The 18607-nt window shown below is 48.1% G+C and overlaps 1 protein-coding gene across 2 annotated transcripts; it reads left to right on the top strand.

Moving 5' to 3' along the window:
• The first annotated feature begins 7 nt into the window (after positions 1-7).
• On the top strand, positions 8-17889 carry WSB2 (WD repeat and SOCS box containing 2). 2 transcript variants are annotated; one of them, XM_025889386.2, is made up of 9 exons: positions 8-78; positions 6180-6348; positions 10867-11111; positions 11270-11401; positions 13760-13860; positions 15011-15183; positions 15923-16033; positions 16157-16264; positions 16872-17889. In XM_025889386.2, exons 1-9 carry the CDS (start codon positions 66-68, stop codon positions 17032-17034), a joined length of 1215 nt encoding a protein of 404 aa, XP_025745171.1. In that variant the 5' UTR covers positions 8-65; the 3' UTR covers positions 17035-17889. The 2 variants fall into 2 exon arrangements, with proteins under 2 accessions (XP_025745171.1, XP_025745170.1); XM_025889385.2 differs by having other exon boundaries at positions 17-78; positions 6141-6348.
• Positions 17890-18607: the final 718 nt, after the last annotated feature.

Raw genomic sequence — 18607 nt, forward strand, 5'->3', positions numbered from 1 at the left:
CGGAGGGCCGGCGGCCCGGGGGGCTGAGGCGCCCGCCGCCTGCCGCGGGCCCGCGCGCGTCCTCCATGGAGGCCGGAGGTGAGCGGGGCCGGGGTGCGCGGGTTCCCGCCGGGCGGGGCCGGGCCGGTTCTCCCCGGGGGGCGGGCGGGGGCGCGGGCTCGGCCGTGGGAGGGGCGCGGCGGGGGCGCAGGGGCCTGGGCCGTCCGCGCTGGCCGGCGGCGGGGGGCGCGCCCGGCGCCCAGCTTTGTTTCACTTTCGCTGTCAGCGGCCGCCACCGCGCCTCCCGCCCGCCGCGGACAGGACCGGAGGAGCACGGGCCACCGCGTGCCGGGGATCTCTGTGCCCCAGGACAGTGGGGGGTGCTCCCTGGGCCCGACGCCTACGCCCGGGGAGGGGGGACGCGGGGGTGCGCCGGGCCCTCGGGGTGATAACCCAGGGGGCGGGTGCCCAGGTGCCCGGTGACGCACTTGCGGGGCTGGGTGGGCGTCAGGTCTGCCCCTTAAGAAGCGGTGGGATCGTGCACGGGCCGCTTAACCCAAGTCTGTTTTGTATCTGCAAAATGGGGTAATAATAGTACGTGCCCCAGTGGGTGGTTGGGAGCTTCCCAACTTGCTATTCATCAGAATGGGGACTGGGTCCCTATTTAAAGAATCTGTTGCGAGCCTCTCCCAACGGAGACTCATTGGGAGAGGTGGGGTGGGGTGGGGCTGGGGATGCTGATCCGTGCTGGCATGTTTGATAGGGCAAGTTTAGGTTACATTGATGGGTGAGGTGCATGCCTCTGTCCTTGTTAACAGCTGTCATCAGAAAACTGTGGAAGTCTGAGAATATCGGATATACTTGGAGAGTCAGGCCAAATGAACGTGTAATCTCGGTATGCTTGTTATGTGTGCTTGTTAGGCCAAGGCAAAACCTCCAGACTATCCCTTCGTCTTCTCCCTTCCAACCACCTTGCCTCTAAACCCTACCTATACAGAAATTTGGGGTAGGCTTGGGATTTATTCTGGGAGTTCCAACTCTTGAATAATATCTCCATGCTTAAAGGCAGTTTCTTTAGGGAAAATTCTCAGAAGGGGTCAGGGCCTAGGGTTCAAAATCGTTCCAGAACCTCTTGGTACTCTTCCAGTGATGTTCAGGCTTCATCTTACTTGGAGGATTCTGAGTGTTGATGTTTGCGTTTCCCTGGCTAGTTTGATGGGGGGGGGGGGGAATTTGGGGGGGTAGGTTCAAATCAGGGTATTCCCTGGGGTGGTGTAACTTTTTACTTTGGGAAATGTCATTTCTTTGTTTGCTGTAGTCAGGCATTCAGTAAAAGGTGTAGAGGCAGCTCTCTGCCTTCCCATCTAGATAAGGGCTTTCTTTTCAGTGAGTGTGTTACCACTTTTTAAATGGCCCCTACTGTTTGTGTGAATCTTATGTGACTCTTTTTATAGCTTCCGCTGTTGTTTCCATTGACTCCTTATAGTTAAAACTGAAAGCGATCTGTAGCTGGCCTCCATTTTTAGCTGGAATCTGTTTCCAGTTCTGAGTTTTTCCTGATTGACGACTCTGTTTTGGGGTGTGGGCAGAGCTGTTGAGAGCTGCCAAGTTGCTGAAAAAAAAAAAAAAAAAAAAGCCAGAGACTTTTACATTCTTTTGAATCTGAATAAAGTCCATTGTAATCGGATTACAATGGACAACAGTAGATATCTTCAGAGCAGTGGTTAGAATTCATTTATTCTTTCGACAAATATTTATTGAGTATCTACTGTGTGCCAGGCACTCTCTAAGGCAGCTCTGGCCAATAGAAATATAATGCCACATCTGTAATTTAAAATCTGGTGGCTGCATTAAAAGAAGCAAAACAGGTGAAACCAATTTTAAAATTGTAGCTGTCAATCCAACATGTCTAAAATACTACCATTTCAACATGTAATCACAATTATTGATATAGTTTAGATTTTTTTTTTTTTTGGTACTAAGTTCAAAATACAGTGTGTGTTATACACCTAACAGCCCATCTCAGTTCGGACTTGGCATATTGCAAATGGTGGTCAAGTGTGGCTAGTGGTTAGTGTATTGGACAGTGCAGCTCAGTTGCAGCGGGCAGAGAGGCAGATTTGGGGTGTGGGTTGGGAAGAGCTAGACAGTAAGTGTATAAAAGCAAGTAAGCAATGAAGACGAGAGGAGTGAGTGGTACCTCTAAAGAACATGGAACGGAGGAAGAAGAAAGTGACCGAGCCACTTCAGACAGTGAGGCCAGGAAGGTCTTCGAGAACGTGACATCAACACTGAGCCCTGCATGGTAAGATGGAGCAGTCAGACAGGGATCTGGGGCCTGCCAGGCAGTTTTCTGGGCCAATGGAAGAGCCAGTGTCAAGGTGGTGAGGCAGGACAAATCACCAGGCTCCCTGCTGGCTGGAGTCATTGCTTCCATTTCCGTGTTCAGGTGAATCTCCTTGCACAGAAGAAGCTGATAATAAATATCTTTCCATTCGGCCTGGTCGTCCAAATACATCCCAGTGTTTAACTAGAACACCCTGATCCATGGGCCTTTTCCCCACAAAGGACCACGGCAGGTACAATCCCAGATGAAAGCTGGATCCTCTTGGCTCTGGTTTTTTAAGTTCTGCACTAATTACGGCTTCTCCACCACCCTCCCTCCCCTGCCCAACAGCCAAGTTTTGTTTGGGCCCAGACTCTGCTTCAGAATTTCCTGAGTTCTAGAAATGAAGAGACAGGAGTCACTGAGTTTTTTCTTCTTTTAGCTCCTGGATTCCTGAGCCTGAAATAGCAGATTAAATCTCCAAATCACAGAAATAGAGTGTGAAATCTGGGTATGGCCCATGTTTAAGAAGCATTTCATGTGAAATGTTTGGCATAGGCAACGTAATAGTCTAAAGGGCTTCATTTTGTTTATATTTAGAGAGGTATACCATGTATATTTATTCAACAAATACTTACTGACTGCCTGCTCTCTGCCAGGAACTCTGCGAGGCACTGAGAATAAACATACGCGGTCCCTGCTTCTGTGGAATTGATGTCCTGGTTGGGGGGAGACCGATAGCTAATCATAATAGTGATTGTGCTGTAAAGAACATGATGTGAGGAGGGGTTATGAAGGAGATTGACTTGGGGTCAGAGAAGGGCTCTCGAAGGAGTTGTTATTTGAGCCAAGACTGAATGAAGAGAAGGTGCCAGTCATGGAAGGGAATTCCAGGTGAAGAGACTAGCTGGTGCAAATGCCCTAAGGTAGGAACTAATTAAGCACAGTCAAGGGGTAAGTGAAGGCTAGAGCCAGGGGCAGGGAGGGAGGGTTATAAGCCCAGGTGGGAGATGAAGGCCAGGGGCCAGGTTATGCAGGACATCAAGGGCATGGTAAGGAGCTTGAATTTTATTATTATTATTTTTTAAGATTTTATTTTATTTATTTGAGAGAGAGGAAGAGAGAGTACAAGCAGGGTGAGGGGCAGAGGGACAAGCAGACTCTCTGATGAGCGAGGAGTCTGACACGGGGCCTGGGATCATGACCTGAGCTGAGGGCAGACTCAACAGACTGAGCCACCCAGGCGCCCCTTGAATTTTATTCTAAGAGTAGTTGAAACTGATCACTCTAGGAGGTGAGGATTGGAGGTGGGGCAGAGGGGAAGCTAGGAGAGCAGTTGCAGGGCTGCTTAGTGAGATCTTGTTGATGAGATGGTTTGCATAGATTAGAATAGTAGCCATGGAGATGGAGGGAAGTTAGGTTTGCCAAGCGTTTTGGAAACAGCCTCGATAGAACTTGTTAATGGATTTGGTTTGGGAAGTAAAGAAAAAGAGAGAAAACAGGGAGGACCCCTTTTTATATTGTGCAGAGCCTCCATGGTGTCAAAAGGATAGATAATGTGCCTGTTGGGGGGGAAGTGAACCAAGTGTGAATATTATCAGGGTGGAATAAAGACGTTTCATCCCGTAGATAAAAATGTACCTCCAGATCAGTCGATGTCATTTAATATTTGACTACATTGGAGTTTCTCAACCTCGGCACTATCGACATTTTGAGCAAGATAATCCTTCATTGTGGGGGGCTGTCCTCTGCACTGTGGGGTGCTTAGCAGTATCTGTGGCTTCTTTTCATTAGATACCAGTAGCACCCCTCCCCCCCAGTTATGACAACCAAAAATGTCTCCAGACATTGCCACCTGTCCCCAGAGGACATAATCCATTGAGAACCACTGGATTACCTGAAGGAGGCATTGACAGATTAGGGCTAGGTCACCACTAGGAATAATGAGAATGAAGACAACACCACAGGGTTGCTGGGTAACATTGAGAGACCTGTTTTGGATTTAAAATGTAACTTCTTACCATGCAGATATTCCCATCCAAAGGGGGTATGTTCCTATTGACAAGTAATTGTATAAATGAAAAGATCCCATGTACAAACATGTACAGATTTCAGGAGAATAACCTGGGCCTATAGAAATGTCAGTTTAGACAGACCTAATGTATTAAAACCTAGATTTATACATAGAACCTCAGGAAATGAATATTCTCTTTGCAAAGGAAACTTACTTTTCTTTAAATAGCAAAGCCACCAAAGGCTTGATGGATTAAAATTCTATTTAAAGACAGACTCTTCAGCAACACATTTATTTTATAAAATAAGGTAGTACCCACACCTTCTATAATGCATATACCAGGAAATATATATATATGTATATAAATATCATATACAGATAGGCATCTCGCTATATATGCGTGTTTACCATCTGTTTCGTTAAACCCAAGATACAATGGCTCTTATTTATCACTGAGAAAAAATACTGCTTATTTAACTATAAAAATTCATCATTTGTAAGGCACATCCTGATTTTGGCGAGGTCAAAATGAGAGAAGACATATAAAGGTGTATCCTAAAATAAATGAAATAGGGCTATTTAAATTAGCATCTATCTGGTAACAGGTATAAAAGGGTCAAGGTCTCGAAACTACTGAGGTGGAACATAGACATCAGGAAGTGACCTCTTTCAGAGTGGAAGACAGTTTTTATGTGTGTATCATAATCATAATTAGTGGGCAAAAAACCAGTTCTGAACGCCTTTAACTTGCGAGCTTCATCAGCCATTGAAAACCTTCCGCTGAGTGGAGACTTGAACTAGGAACTGCCCTTCAGGTGGCAGAAGAAGCACCAGTCCAGCACCAGCTCTTCACAAGGCACTGTGCTAGGCCCTGAGAGAGATGAAAATGAAATCATTTTGGTGTTTGAACAGGGTGCTTAAATTCTGGTGGAGGGTGGACCAGAAGGAAATTCCTAACTGTAGGAGAGAATGAAGTAAGCAGGGTGGGACTTGTTTTCCGCTTCAGTAGAGTTCAAGATGCGGGCCTGGGAAGTCTCATAAATGAGCTTTGTGGGGTGTGGCCAGGTGACTCGTGTGGCCGGTGGAGAGAGGTCACGGGAAGGAGGTGGGGCCGTGGTGTCGGGTAGGAGGCCCAGGCTCCCCTGCCCTTACTGTGGACGCAGGTGGGAGCCTTGGAATGCATTTGAGAGAAATGTGACGTGTGTTTTAGCTTCAGCCGCCGGGGGGGGGGGGGATGGGCAGGAAAAATCAGGGGAGTCTCATGAAAGATCTGGGCAAGATTGGGATGAAGGCTTAAACCAGAACAGAGGTGGACAGTGGGAGGCCAGATCCAGAGGTCCGAGCGGCAGGAAGCAGGGCAAGTGCCTTGGTGATGGGGAGGAGGCTGGTGAGCGACGGGGAGCCTTGGAGTTTCAGACATGCCTTCTAGGCCTCCCTCCCAGTGGCAGGTTCTTTTGAGGAGACCTTAAATACACTGGAAGGCCTCCTAATCTGCACCATCTAGCCTGGTCCCAGCCTGGGCCGGCTCTCCTTTCTTCCTCTTCAGGCATTCATAGGAAAATGAGGCCTCCATTCACTGAGTTCACTCGCACAGAGGTTACTCTGAGTCATGGTTAACCAGCGGTGGCCAGGGCCAGGGCTGAGTAACCGCACTGGAATGTGGCCTTTGGCTACTGTTCTTGCGGCAGGTCATTTAAATGACAACTCCCTCCCGGAATCCAGAGTATCACCCCTCGGCCTGGGGAGACCGCGGCTTTCCTGGGGCTGAGTCAGCCAGGTGGTCTGGAGCCTGGCTCCCCACTTTCCCCCACCCCGAGGCAGCGGGGGCGTTTGCCTGAAGCATGCTGTCTCCCGTCTCAGAGGAACCGCTGCTGCTGGCCGAGCTCAAGCCGGGGCGCCCTCACCAGTTTGATTGGAAGTCGAGCTGTGAGACCTGGAGCGTCGCCTTCTCCCCGGACGGTTCCTGGTTTGCTTGGTCTCAAGGACACTGCATCGTCAAGCTGATCCCCTGGCCGCTGGAGGAGCAGTTGTAAGTTCTCGCATCCCCAAGCCCAGAGGGGCGAGGGAATCCTCACAATGGGGGACCTGGCGCACTTTCCCCCATGACTCCCTGCCCTTTGGGGTCTCCCTGCCCGAGAACGGAAGAGGGAGAGCGGCTGAAAACAGTTCAGGAATTGATCATTGGGGTTTCCAGAGCCCCACGGTTGGTACGTGGGAAAATTAATTCTGTGGAGATCATGTTATCTCCGCTGTTACTCTTCAGAGCTTTATTGCGATGTAATTTACATACCATACAATCTGCGCCTTTAAAGTGTACAGTTCACTGGCTTTTGGTGGCATTCAGGGAGTGGTGCGGCTCTCACCGTGATTAATCTCAAAACTGTTGTCATTGCCACAGAGCAGCCCCACGTCCCTCACTTGTCGTCCTCCAGTCTCACTGCTCTCCAGCCCAGAGCGGCCGCGAATCCCCTTTCTGTCTTCATAGATTTGCTTATGCTGGACTTTTCACATACATCGAACTGTACACTGTGGAGTCTTTTCTGACAGGTTTCTTGCTCTTAGGAGAATGTTTCCAGTCAGCCCTCTTACGGCCTGTATCGGTACATCATTTCCCGTTACTGCCAAATAATATTTCATTGTATGGAGACAGTGCACCTTGCATAGACATTTATCAGTTGCTGGACAGTTAGGTGGTTTTCCCTTTTTGGCTATTACGAATAATACCGCTGTGCACATTTACGTACGGGTTTTTGTTTTTTGTTTGTTTTGTTTGTTTTTATGGACATAGGCTTACGGTGTTTCTCTGCTTGAGAAACAGACTGGTGCCCAAGGTGGCTGCCCCGGTTTCGCAGTCCCACCAGCGGATGTGTGAGATTTCCATATCCCCCACACCCTCACCAACACTTGTTATTGTCTGTCTTTTTGATTCTAGCAGAACAATCCTGGTAGAGTGGGAAGTGGCATCTCATTGTTTGGATCTGCATTTCCTGATGGCTTCTGACATGGAGCACCTTGTGCTTCTTGGCCTATCCTGTATCTTCTTGGGAGAAACGTCCATTCACATCCTTTGCCCATATTTAAGTTGGGTTTTTGTGTTTTCCTCTATGGACCAAATTTAGTTTCTGGTATTAACTAGCTTCTTTCTTTGGGCTGGACGGGGCCCAGTGTCTGAGTGCTGTGAGCTCCAGGTCATGGCCCAGCCAGGACAGGGCGACTCCATTGATTGAGGCAGCATCTGTTGGAAATCTTTGCCTGACACAGAGCCTAGGGGCTGGGAACCTTGAAATAAGTCAAACACGGCCCCTGCCCTTGAGGGCCTCATTTGTTTTTGCTTTGGGTGTTTCTTACAAATTGCATGTTAGATTTAAGTGTTTCATCAGAAACTCGTGGCCTTGAAAGTAGGTCCCGCCAACAAGAGCGTGCTGAGATTCATACTCGGGCGGGCGTTGCTGGGATTGACCGGTGGGAATCTGGCTGTTTGGTAGTATGCGTCAAGGACCTTGACAATGTTCCTCTCGCTACTAGGAATCTCAGAAATGGGGTCATCTATTTCCATACACTGATTTTCATCGCGGAATTAGCTCTGTAGTAGTGAAAAACCAGAAATCCCAGTGATGAGAGAGAGGATGGTAAGGGAAATTTTGGCAATGCCATAGGGTATTTTTTGCAGCCTTCAGAGAGTTTTTTTTTTTTAATCATTATTTTCAGTTCCTTCTGTGATCAGTTTAATGAGAATGCCAAGGTCTTCCATTTTTTATTGATCTCCTACTCTAAATGCAAGAGACTTAACTTTATATCCAGTCCAGTACAAGTTTATGGTCTGAAAAAGTATTTTTTATTTTTATTTATTTATTAAAGATTTTATTTATTTATTTGAGAGAGAGTGAGCACGAGCGGGGTGCAGGGGCAGGAGAGAGAGAAGCAGACTCCCTGGTGAGCAGGGAGTCTGATGCAGGACTCGATCCGATCCGCTGAAGGCAGATGCTTAACCAACTGAGCCACTCAGGTGCCGGAAAAAGAATCTTTTAAAAAGCATGCAAATGGAAACTCTGTTTGCCTGAAAATCACTCTTCTATTCAAACATATACATCACTATAGGTAAATATATCTGTCCAGTATGAACTCAGGAAAATGGAAATTTGAGTATTAATCCTTTCTGTGTATCTATTGCTTAATATAGTGAGAGAAATGTTACTGTTCAGTGTGTTAAGTGAGAAGTTACTTGTTTTAAGGAAAAATCACACATTTTGAAGAATAATAACTTAGGAAAATGCTTATAAGGCTTAATGAAAATAGTAAGCTATTAACTATATATGTAATATCCCAAATTTGTCTTTTAAAAATATATGTATATACGCACATATAAAAACTTACAGACAAATGTTTACTGTGGTTAGAGTGGTGTTAGGATTATGGGTAATTTTTATTATTTGTCTCACTTCCAAATTTTTCCCACAGTTCTCTATTACTTTTATAATTGAAAATAATTGTTATTTTAAAAGTCCTTTAAAAGGGGAAATCTGAAGTCCTTAGATTCTTGTTCAGATTGTTACATATTTAAAAAAAATAATAGTGCTTTTAGTACTGAGTGAATAATTGGTACTAGCGAAATAATTCTACTACTTTTAGAAATACAGTTTTTAGAAACTTGAATTTCAGTGAAGTTAAATTCTCCCAGTGACTCTGCCTTGCCCTTAGCTGTTCCTTTCCCATGCATATACCCCCAATCTCCCATGTAACTCATCCCTTGACTCATTGGCAAATTCAGAAGTCTAGGGGATCTGGTGAGTAGGAGGCCTGGATACCCAAGACTTGAGTTCTAGTTCCAGTTTGGCCCCCTGATTTTGTGACCCTAGGAAAGTTAACTCTACCCCTAAAATGGAGGGTTTAGTATCTCTTTCTAGAGAAATTAAATTTATGATATTAAAATGAATTAATACGTGGATGTGCCTTAATTCCTGTGGAATAAGGTAGCTACAGATCATTCCTTAATTCGAATGCAGAATTTAGGATTTTATAAAAAATAAAACAAAAGTGGCTGCGGTGGTCCCCAGCTGTCCTACAGAGCTTTCCCTATAGCTTGCCTTTTCCACGCTTCCTCCCTGGATGGCCGACTGAGGCCCCTGCGCCAGGGCCAGGCAGCTTCGTGAGGTGTGGGGATTGAGCAGGGTCGGTCGAAAAGACACTATCACATTCAGATGCTTGTCAGGACAACAAGTTTTCAAACTCCATTGGTCAGCACATGTTTCCTTTGAAGGCTCAGGTGATAAATATTTTTGGCTTTGGGGGCCATCTGGTCTCTGTTGAGACTCCTCCCCTCTGCTCTTAGAGTGTGAAAGCAGCCATTGATGGCACGTGATCAAATGAACGTGGTTCCAGTAAAACTTTATCTATAAAAACAGAATGCTGGCCTGGACATAGCTTGCCAAGCTGATTTGGACTAATAGAATTTTAGGGCTGATGGAGCCTACCTATATTTGCCTTAATTCCTCCCTTCTAGTTTTATAGGTGAGCTTGGTTTAAATTCTTTAATATATTTCAGCCACACGCTTGGCAAAAATATGATTTACTTCCAGCTTTGGGGGAACAAGTCTGATGCATAAAGAGGTCCAGTTACATATACGTTGACTATAGGATTTTTCACGGAACTGGGTTCCAGCTTCATCATCTTCATTTCCCTGAGTTTGATACACCCCAGCATGTGGTCAGGGTCACACAGAAAAATAGAACTTAATACTGGCACTGATAAAGTGTACTGCAGACAGGAAACTTCCAAGTTTGGGGGCTGAATCCCAGGGCTGTCCAGCTGCTCAAGCCTGTGAGATGTGGTCTGCTGGAGCAGTGGTGGGCAGGGCCTAGGTCTTAGGGAGTGAGTCTCGCGGAGCTTATCGGGGCCTGTGGTTCACCGTAAGTAGAACGTAAAAGGAGCGGTTCGGGCCGCGGGATCTTTGAGGTCAGTGCAGCTCTGCAGTTGTGGGCTCTTTCTCCTCAATCACCCCCACTGGTCGGTTCCTGTGCTGGATGTACCCAGAGAAGTAAGTGAAATTAATTGCTTGGAACATAACGAGGGAAGGTGGAGACCAGCTTGTACCAAGCAAATGTGTGGGCCAGAAAAGGATTTATTTTCCTGCTCCTTGGGCCTTTTGAGGCCAGGGGCTCATCACGCAGGGGAACAGCAGATGGGTATTCAAGTTCTAAGATCTGTCCTAGTTCCAAACCTATGGCATGCTTTCTTCCTCATGGGAGAAACTGAGTGCATCTTTCCTTCCATGCACCAAACCTGAGAGAACTTTCTGAGGAAGCGTAGGGCTCCCTGGAGCTTCTGTGATCTAGTTATCCCACAAGGCAGGTCACCCCACTGCAGGGCTATCACAAATGGGATGAACCAAGGCTAATGAAGTCTTTGTTACATGAATTCTAAAAAGAAATTAAATTCACCAAAGGCCAATTTGTTTCTAGAACCTTAATATCTTAGAAATCATGGAATGAATAGTTGGTTGACTGGGTGACACTTTTTGACTCATTAAGGAATCTCTGCTTCCTCCAGCATCCCTAAAGGGTTTGAAGCCAAAAGCCGAAGCAGCAAAAATGATACAAAAGGGCGAGGCAGCCCAAAGGAGAAGACTCTGGATTGTGGGCAGATTGTCTGGGGTTTGGCCTTTAGCCCGTGGCCTTCTCCACCCAGCAGGAAGCTCTGGGCACGCCACCATGCCCAAGTGCCAGACATCTCTTGCCTGATCCTTGCTACGGGACTCAATGACGGGCAGATCAAGATTTGGGAGGTGCAGACAGGTAGGTCATTTCTGGCCGGGGCAAGGTCCCAGGGTGCATGCATGCACTCATCAGGGACCAGACAGGCCACCAGCCCCCCAGGTGGCTGAGGGGTGTAGCTGTGACTGGCAGGCCGGGTGCCACCTCTCCCTGACCGAGTGCCCCTGCTCCCACGCCAGGGCTCCTGCTTCTGAATCTTTCCGGCCACCAAGATGTCGTGAGAGATCTGAGCTTCACACCCAGTGGCAGTTTGATTTTGGTCTCGGCATCTCGGGATAAGACTCTTCGCATCTGGGACCTGAACAAACATGGTATGGAAGTGATGGAACTGCTGGTAGCTCCCAGAAATACTCTGTTTGCCCCCTTCTCACTTTTATCTTAGAACAGTGTTTCTCAACCGATTTTCCTAAGGACCCTTGAAAGACATTTTTTTCTAATCACACACTTGCCTCGTCCCCATGAGATATTAATACTAAAAGTACACTATTGATGCACTGAATGCATATCTATGCTTTGTACATAAAAAAAAAGGTAAGATTTTTTTTTTTTTTTTTTTTGGTTACTGAGAAGCACCTTTCACCCCTACTGATAATTACTCCTATTGAAAATAGATGCTATGGTGTAAGTTTTCTCAACCATGGCACTATTGACATTTTGGGCATGCTAAGTCTTTGTTACAGGCTGTCCTGTGCACTCCAGGATGTTGAGGAGCATCCCTGGACTACCCACTAGATGCCAGAAGCACCTTCTCTAGTTGTGACAGCCAGAGCGTCTCCAGACGTTGCCCCCTGTCCACGTGAAGGGCATCGTCTCCCCGGGTTGAGAACTGCCAGTCTAGAGGATGTCGTCCATGTTGGTTACTTCCTGTTAGAAATCGTTTCTTTGTGAAGTGGAATCTTTGCCCAGAAGGATTCTCTTAGCTAGAGGGGGTCAACTTTTGTGGAATTTTGCTTTGAGCAGAATTGTATACAGAGGTGGCCCATACATCTCTGGTACTGATCTTTAACCAGAAAGGTGACGCAGGAAAGAGGAATTTATGGTCAGGCCCTTTCTTCCCCACATGGGCAGGGACACAGTGGCCGGAAGGAGGTGGAAGGAGGAAATGGCGACGTGGACAGTTGATAGAGAGGCACAGTCGCCGCCAATAATGCGAAGGCACTGGTACTCTTGCCTCAGCCGTGGCTGTGCCAGCCCCCCCCCCTAACCACGAGAGGGGACCTCCTGCCCGCTGAGACTCTAGCCTGATGACTTGTCACACTGCCAAGGAGGTGCTTGTGGTGTCCTCACCTGGTGGCATCTGGTCACCAAGAGAACTCTGGTAGTTTCTGCCCTTAGCTGCGGAACTTGAAGTCCCAAGACAGGTCTGCTGCTTGGGAAGCCTTCTCCAGGGCAGCGCCATTTTTAATGTGTATCCAGAGGCAGCTTGCCATCACGTAAGGAAGATTCTTAGAGTGACTTTTAAAATCTTCTGGTGATTGGGGAGAGAGGACTAGCTGAAGGGGGCTGGGAGCGGGCGAGTGCACTGGGGCGCTCTCAGGAGGGGCGGGGTAAAGTAGGGTTCCTGGGTACGGGGCCCTGCCCTGCCGTCCTGCCCGAAATTGTTCAGCACCCAGAACCTCCTGGGGTGGGGGTGCTTGGTACTGCTCTTGTGGGGTAGCTGAAGAGACCACGAAACACTGTATACACCCACACACGTATACACACGTATACACAGACTCTTAAATGCACTTGCGTGAGTATATATGTTCAGAGAAGTTCTTTCCTTTTTCTTTTGTACTGGTTTTCACCCCACCCCCCTCCCCATCTCTTTCCCTGTCACATCCCCCCCTCCACTGTCTTCCCTGAAACCCCCGCAGCCTCAGGACCCACGCTGAGAGCCTCCCGTATTTCCCTCGGTGCCTTACTCACACTCAGACACACTTAGGATTTGGGGGTCGTTGTTCCACAAAAATAGATTCATATTCCTTACATTTTTTCCACGGAACATGGAAAATCTAGATCCTTAATACCATCTGAATTAATGGGGTAGAAACGTGTTCCATGTATTCACCTGTTCTGTTATGCTTACAGATGAGCCTTTAATTTTTCCCCCCCAAACTCAGAACTGGACCAATTCTGTGAGTGGCCCCGGGGCACGTGCTGAGTAATCAGTGGAGTCAGGGTTCAAACCCGGGTTCGCCTGACGGCAGAGCACACGGGCCTCATTGCTCTGCAAGGTGGCTCAGCCAGACACCCTGGCGATGGTGAGAGTGTGCGGTGGGACTCTTGGGAGGGGGAGACCATTACAGAGCGTCAACGACGAGTGAAGATAAAACATTCTCACGTTTGGAAGGATGCTCCAAAGTATTAGAGGTGGTTGGGGGGCCCTGGAAAGAATGTTCTCTGCTAGCAAAGGGATCTGTCAGATGTGATCTGTGTACAGCCTTTATCGCACCGGTCTTGTGGATTTTGGTGAAACAGAAGGTAGTGATCTCCTTGGGGATTACACTCTCGTGTAAATAGATGTCAGGTGTTTAAATGACAACTCCTGGCATATTTCTAAAAGAAGGGGCTTTGGGGCTCAGGCAATAGGGCACCACACCAGGTGGGTCGGCCATGCCTCCCGGTCCTTCGGGCCCCCGGCTGCGTGGTTCCGCGAACCGGCTCACCCTGTGCCCCTCTCTGTGCAGGTAAACAGATCCAGGTGCTCTCGGGCCACCTGCAGTGGGTTTACTGCTGCTCCATCTCGCCCGACTGCAGCATGCTGTGCTCCGCCGCTGGGGAGAAGTCGGTAAGGCTCAGTTGTCGGGCGCTACCTCCTCTGTTGCCCATGTGCGGTGAGACCGGGAGGCCTGAACGGGCCTGGTGTGGGAGAGGGTAGGTAAGGCCCGCGCCTCCAAAACCCCTCCAAACCCAGCTGCAAAGCAGCCCCGGTGGGACGCATGCTCGCGGGCCGGGCCCTCCTCCTGCACGTCGTCGCCTCTCTTTTGCGCGCGTTGAATAAACCAAGAGAGGAGGTGTTGAAGGACATGGATTGCCCTCATCACTGGAGGAGGGCTGTTTGCCTTTACAAAACGGTAAAGGTGTGCTTTTTAAAATTTTTCCCCTTGGAGTCTTGAGATTTTAAAAGTTGCAACCCCTATATGGATCCCGATTTCCCTCCTTTGAACAATTTAACTTGAATCTGTGTAATGGGAATTTCCATTTCAAATCAGAATGTACGGTTGTTTGTTGAACTTTGTTTTGAAGTCCTGTCTGTTATTTAAGAAAGTATTAGAAACCCAAGAATAATTTGGGAACGGTGTGTTTGTCGGATTCTACATCTGCATCGAGCTGTTTGTGGTGACTAAGCCAGGAGAGTGAAGAGTTCACTGTGTGGCACAGCCCAGGTGGTTAATCATTCATTTGGGGTTTGGAACTACGTGACGGCAAGTTTTCTTCAAGGGAAGAAAATAAAATCCCATTTTTCATGATTCTCAAAAAGATTTCAAGTGATGAGCTGTGTCAGATGTCCATAGAGTTGTGGGGCACATTCCCACTGCTCTGTAAACACGTGGTGTAAAATGGCTTGGCAAGGGGCCACCGCTCTGTTGGGAGCCCTCGAGCTCACCTCTGACCCCTATTTTTACTTTTAACTGAAAGGACAAGATAGTGCTTTATCAGCACACGCTGTGATTTTGCAAACAGGGCTCAGAAGCAGAACCGAGAAGCCTCTACGGATGCACTTTAGCCGGTAGTCTTTCTGAACTTGGCTGGGTATATTCTGTTAGACTAGGCTCCTTGAACTTGTGCGCTGGTCGGCACCTTAGGAACTCAGACCTGTTGCTTCACCTAAGCCTCTGTGACGTGGAGTGGAGAGCTTGGCTTCACTTGGCACTGCCGGGTCAGCTTGCTGTGCAAACTGTTGCCGCCCCTAACCGGGCACCTGTTCCTTTGCACAGGTGTTCCTGTGGAGCATGCGGTCCTACACGTTAATCCGGAAGCTAGAGGGCCACCAAAGCAGTGTTGTCTCTTGTGACTTCTCCCCCGACTCCGCCTTGCTTGTCACGGCCTCTTACGACACCAACGTGATCATGTGGGACCCCTATACTGGAGAGAGGCTGAGGTTACTTCAGTAAGGCCGGGGTCCCTGCTTCGGACCGTGTTGCGGGCGGGACTGATGAGAGAGCTGCCTTGGGTTAGGCATGGCCCGCATGGGGGCGGGGGCGGGGCAGGTGGCGGGGCGGGGGGTGCCTGGGTAAGAGGCACGGTGAGTTCAGGCCTTCTGAGGCAGTGGCGTGCAGTGGCACTTCATTGTCACTTACGTTCTCAATTTAGACCCGAGTGCCTTCAAGGCTCCTGATGTAGGAGGCTGTGTGTACTTCTCTGGATTCAGCGTTAATGAAACCTCAAAGTGACTCTTTCTTTCCATTTACTAATAACCAGAGTAGCAAGTTCAGAACGATCCTCTTACCGAAACTGGTATTTCCAAAATGAATTTTCATGTTCTCACAAACTTGGGTCTTTTTCTCTTTGTCTCTGTTGTTTTCTGAGGCAAATAATAGGTAGTCCTATAATTATCATGTATCTTAGCTGAAAAAAGACTTTCAGTTTGTACTGTGGCATTGAAGTGAGGGCTGACCTACTTTGCATAAGGAAATTAGCACAGGGAGTGTGAGTAACCCTTCAGCCCCTTCCGCGAGACACTTAGGAAATGCGCTCCCCCCCCCCCCCCCCCCCCCCCCTATCCCACGGTTTTCGATAGGGGGTAAGGATGGGTCTTTGAGCCCATCATAGCCCCAGCATTGGAATGAAGCTGAAGGGTGGAGGGTGGTCATCATCCCAGGCCGACCGCCCTGTTTCTTTCTCCTCAGCCACACCCAACTTGACCTCCCCATGGACGACAGTGATGTGCACATTAGCTCCCTGAGATCTGTGTGCTTCTCTCCCGAAGGCTTGTACCTTGCCACGGTGGCAGATGACAGGTAATGCAGAGACATCTCGGTGTGTGGCCTCAGAGCAAGTCCCCGCAAGTCACTGTAGCATCCCCCTCTGGGGCTGGCCCCATGTCTGCTAATGTGCGAATGTTTCTTTTCTCTCTCGTCCAGACTCCTCAGGATCTGGGCCCTGGAACTGAAAACTCCAATTGCATTTGCTCCTATGACCAATGGTCTTTGCTGCACATTTTTTCCACATGGTGGAGTTATTGCCACAGGGTACGTGTCTGATAGCTGAACAGATGGGGAGCGGTTTCTGCTGAGTCTTACCACGTAGCTTTTTAAGGAGAGCAAGCATCTAGAATGTTCTTGCCTATGATGAAGCCTTTAAAGGAAATCTAAGAGGACACAAAATTCTAATATTCTATTCTGCCAGTACAGGTTATCATTTACTCTTAATATTTAATCTGAGAGTAATTAAACAGCTCTGATTCATGCCACTTAATGGGCCACGTCCACAAGGAGGCCTAAGTCGGGATGATGCAGAATTTCTGAGAAACCACTTAGGGCAGAAACCACCGTGCAGGGAACATGTATAATTCAGGAGGCGGCACTCTTCCCTCTGCCGCATTGGAACTCACGGTGTGATTCGGAAGGGGCCAAGCTCACGGATAGCACTTTGGTATCAAAAGTGTCTTGAGTTCTTCTGATCCCTTAATTATTCAGCATCATAGCCTTTACATCCATTTCAACCATCAGGGTTGCATTGCACTCCCCGGGTGTCTCCTGCTAACGCAAGTCAAGAGTCAAAACATTAATACCCCTCACCATGAAAATGTGTGTTTCCAAGGTCTCTCCTAAAGCGTCCGTTTCTGTTCCGTTTCAGGACAAGGGATGGCCATGTCCAGTTCTGGACAGCTCCTCGGGTCCTGTCCTCACTGAAGCACTTATGCCGGAAAGCCCTTCGAAGTTTCCTGACCACCTACCAAGTGCTAGCACTGCCAATCCCCAAGAAAATGAAAGAGTTCCTCACATACAGGACTTTTTAAGCTACGCGCCATAGTCTCGTTTGCTTGTAGCAGGAACAGACTTCCTGGCAGAGGAGTAGCTGGGAGCAATGGGCCAAACAGCTGGTCTTGGATTGAAATAGAATTTCTCTTTGAGACAGTGAACAGAGTGTAGCAAAAGCAGATGCCGGCGGACTGGTCATCCAGGTGTTTCTGCGTGACCTGTGGCAGGCAGTCATAGAGGGGCTCACAGCTCCGTGGCGGCAGAGCCTTACCTGAAATCCTCAGCCCACTAAGAAACGGCAACGTCGAACACTTTCTAAAGTCCTTCCAATTCAGAGTGCAGTGACTAATGTTGATTTGATAAGCAGAGTAACCAGGCCTCGAGAGCCTCTCTGCTGGGGCAGGTTATTCCCTCGACCGGCAAGTGGGCAAGTGTTGGCTTGTGCCTAGTACTTGTCTTTGTCATGTTTCAGATGCAGTGGTGACGTTGTTTAAAAAGTTCTCTCCTGCTGTGTCAGAGTGGCTTTGCTGTTGGCAAGTGCTTGCCTTCCACAAGCTCCCCTCTGACCAGCAGGACCGAGTGTTCATGGAGCCATCTGCTGGGAGGTCGGAGCTAGATTACAGGGCACTCAGAGGTGTGCTCCTGACTGATACACTAGAAACGGCTTTTTTTTTTTTTTTTTTTTTTTAATCGGTGTGCATGTGCCGGAGATGACAAATGTGTGTGTCTGGGTACACGGGGATGTATTCCTCAACTGCATGACTGTCCAAACGGCGGCTGACTTGTCAGTGGTTTGCTGTTTGCAGCCTATTTATTTGTATTTTCTCAACAGATGTTAAGGTACAACTGTGTTTTCCTCCCTGGTATCTAAAAACTATAGTTCTTAAGTCGAACAGTTGTGAAGATGTCTCTTCTTCGTTGTTTAGGGAATTGGTGTTGTCTCCGCTTTGGCTGATTGTCATATACAAGGTCTGACTTCGCTGCTTTGCCTCATCGGACGAACCAGCCCAGTTCACCTCTACCCCTTACCAAAACTAGCTCCTTGAAAGTACTGTTCTCCTTCAGTGGCGTGTAGTTCTCTGATCAAGACACCTCATTCCAATGAAATCTGCCTTTGGAAAATTTAATATATTTTAAATTATTTTAAAAGAAATGCAACATCTTATCCTTTGGCTTTCTTACTAGGTGCTTTGTGGAGGCCAGTGTTAACGTGATAAAACTTGTTGCAAAAGTACAAGAGTCTCCTCTACCACCTTTGTTGCTGAAGAAAAACATTTCTTTTCAAGATGAGAGGCTTTCATTGAAGGAAAAGTTAAAAAGCTTTCGGCTCAGTTTCATTTTTTTCCACTAAGAAAAAAAAAATACCACCTTTTAAAACAAGTGAGTAGAGCAGGACAGCGGGGAACGGCTTGGGCCAACTTTATACTTTGTGGTCGTCTTGAGGCATCCCAGCCCAGCCTGAGGGGTTCTGGGTGGCTTCCCCAAGGCCCCGCCTGGCCATTAGCTTCAAACTTTGCTCGGGGTTCTCGGGGAGCGAGGTGTACGGGGATGAGGCAGATAACCAACCTCTCCCTTTTGATAGTCTGAGAAGCTGACAACTTTATAGAGCAG

This window comes from Callorhinus ursinus, unplaced genomic scaffold (assembly GCF_003265705.2).
Source record: "Callorhinus ursinus isolate GAN/ISIS: 27379988/994484 unplaced genomic scaffold, GSC_fseal_2.0 scaffold41, whole genome shotgun sequence".
Classification (NCBI taxonomy): domain Eukaryota; kingdom Metazoa; phylum Chordata; class Mammalia; order Carnivora; family Otariidae; genus Callorhinus; species Callorhinus ursinus.

Bases quoted from the DNA above. Each gene is read 5' to 3' on its own strand.
- WSB2 (XM_025889385.2), top strand. From the start codon at position 6,161: ATGCTGTCTCCCGTCTCAGAGGAACCGCTGCTGCTGGCCGAGCTCAAG. The intron at 6,349-10,866 runs GTAAGTTCTCGC...TGCTTCCTCCAG, and splicing joins TGGCCGCTGGAGGAGCAGTT to CATCCCTAAAGGGTTTGAAG. The intron at 16,034-16,156 runs GTAATGCAGAGA...TCTCTCGTCCAG, and splicing joins GCCACGGTGGCAGATGACAG to ACTCCTCAGGATCTGGGCCC.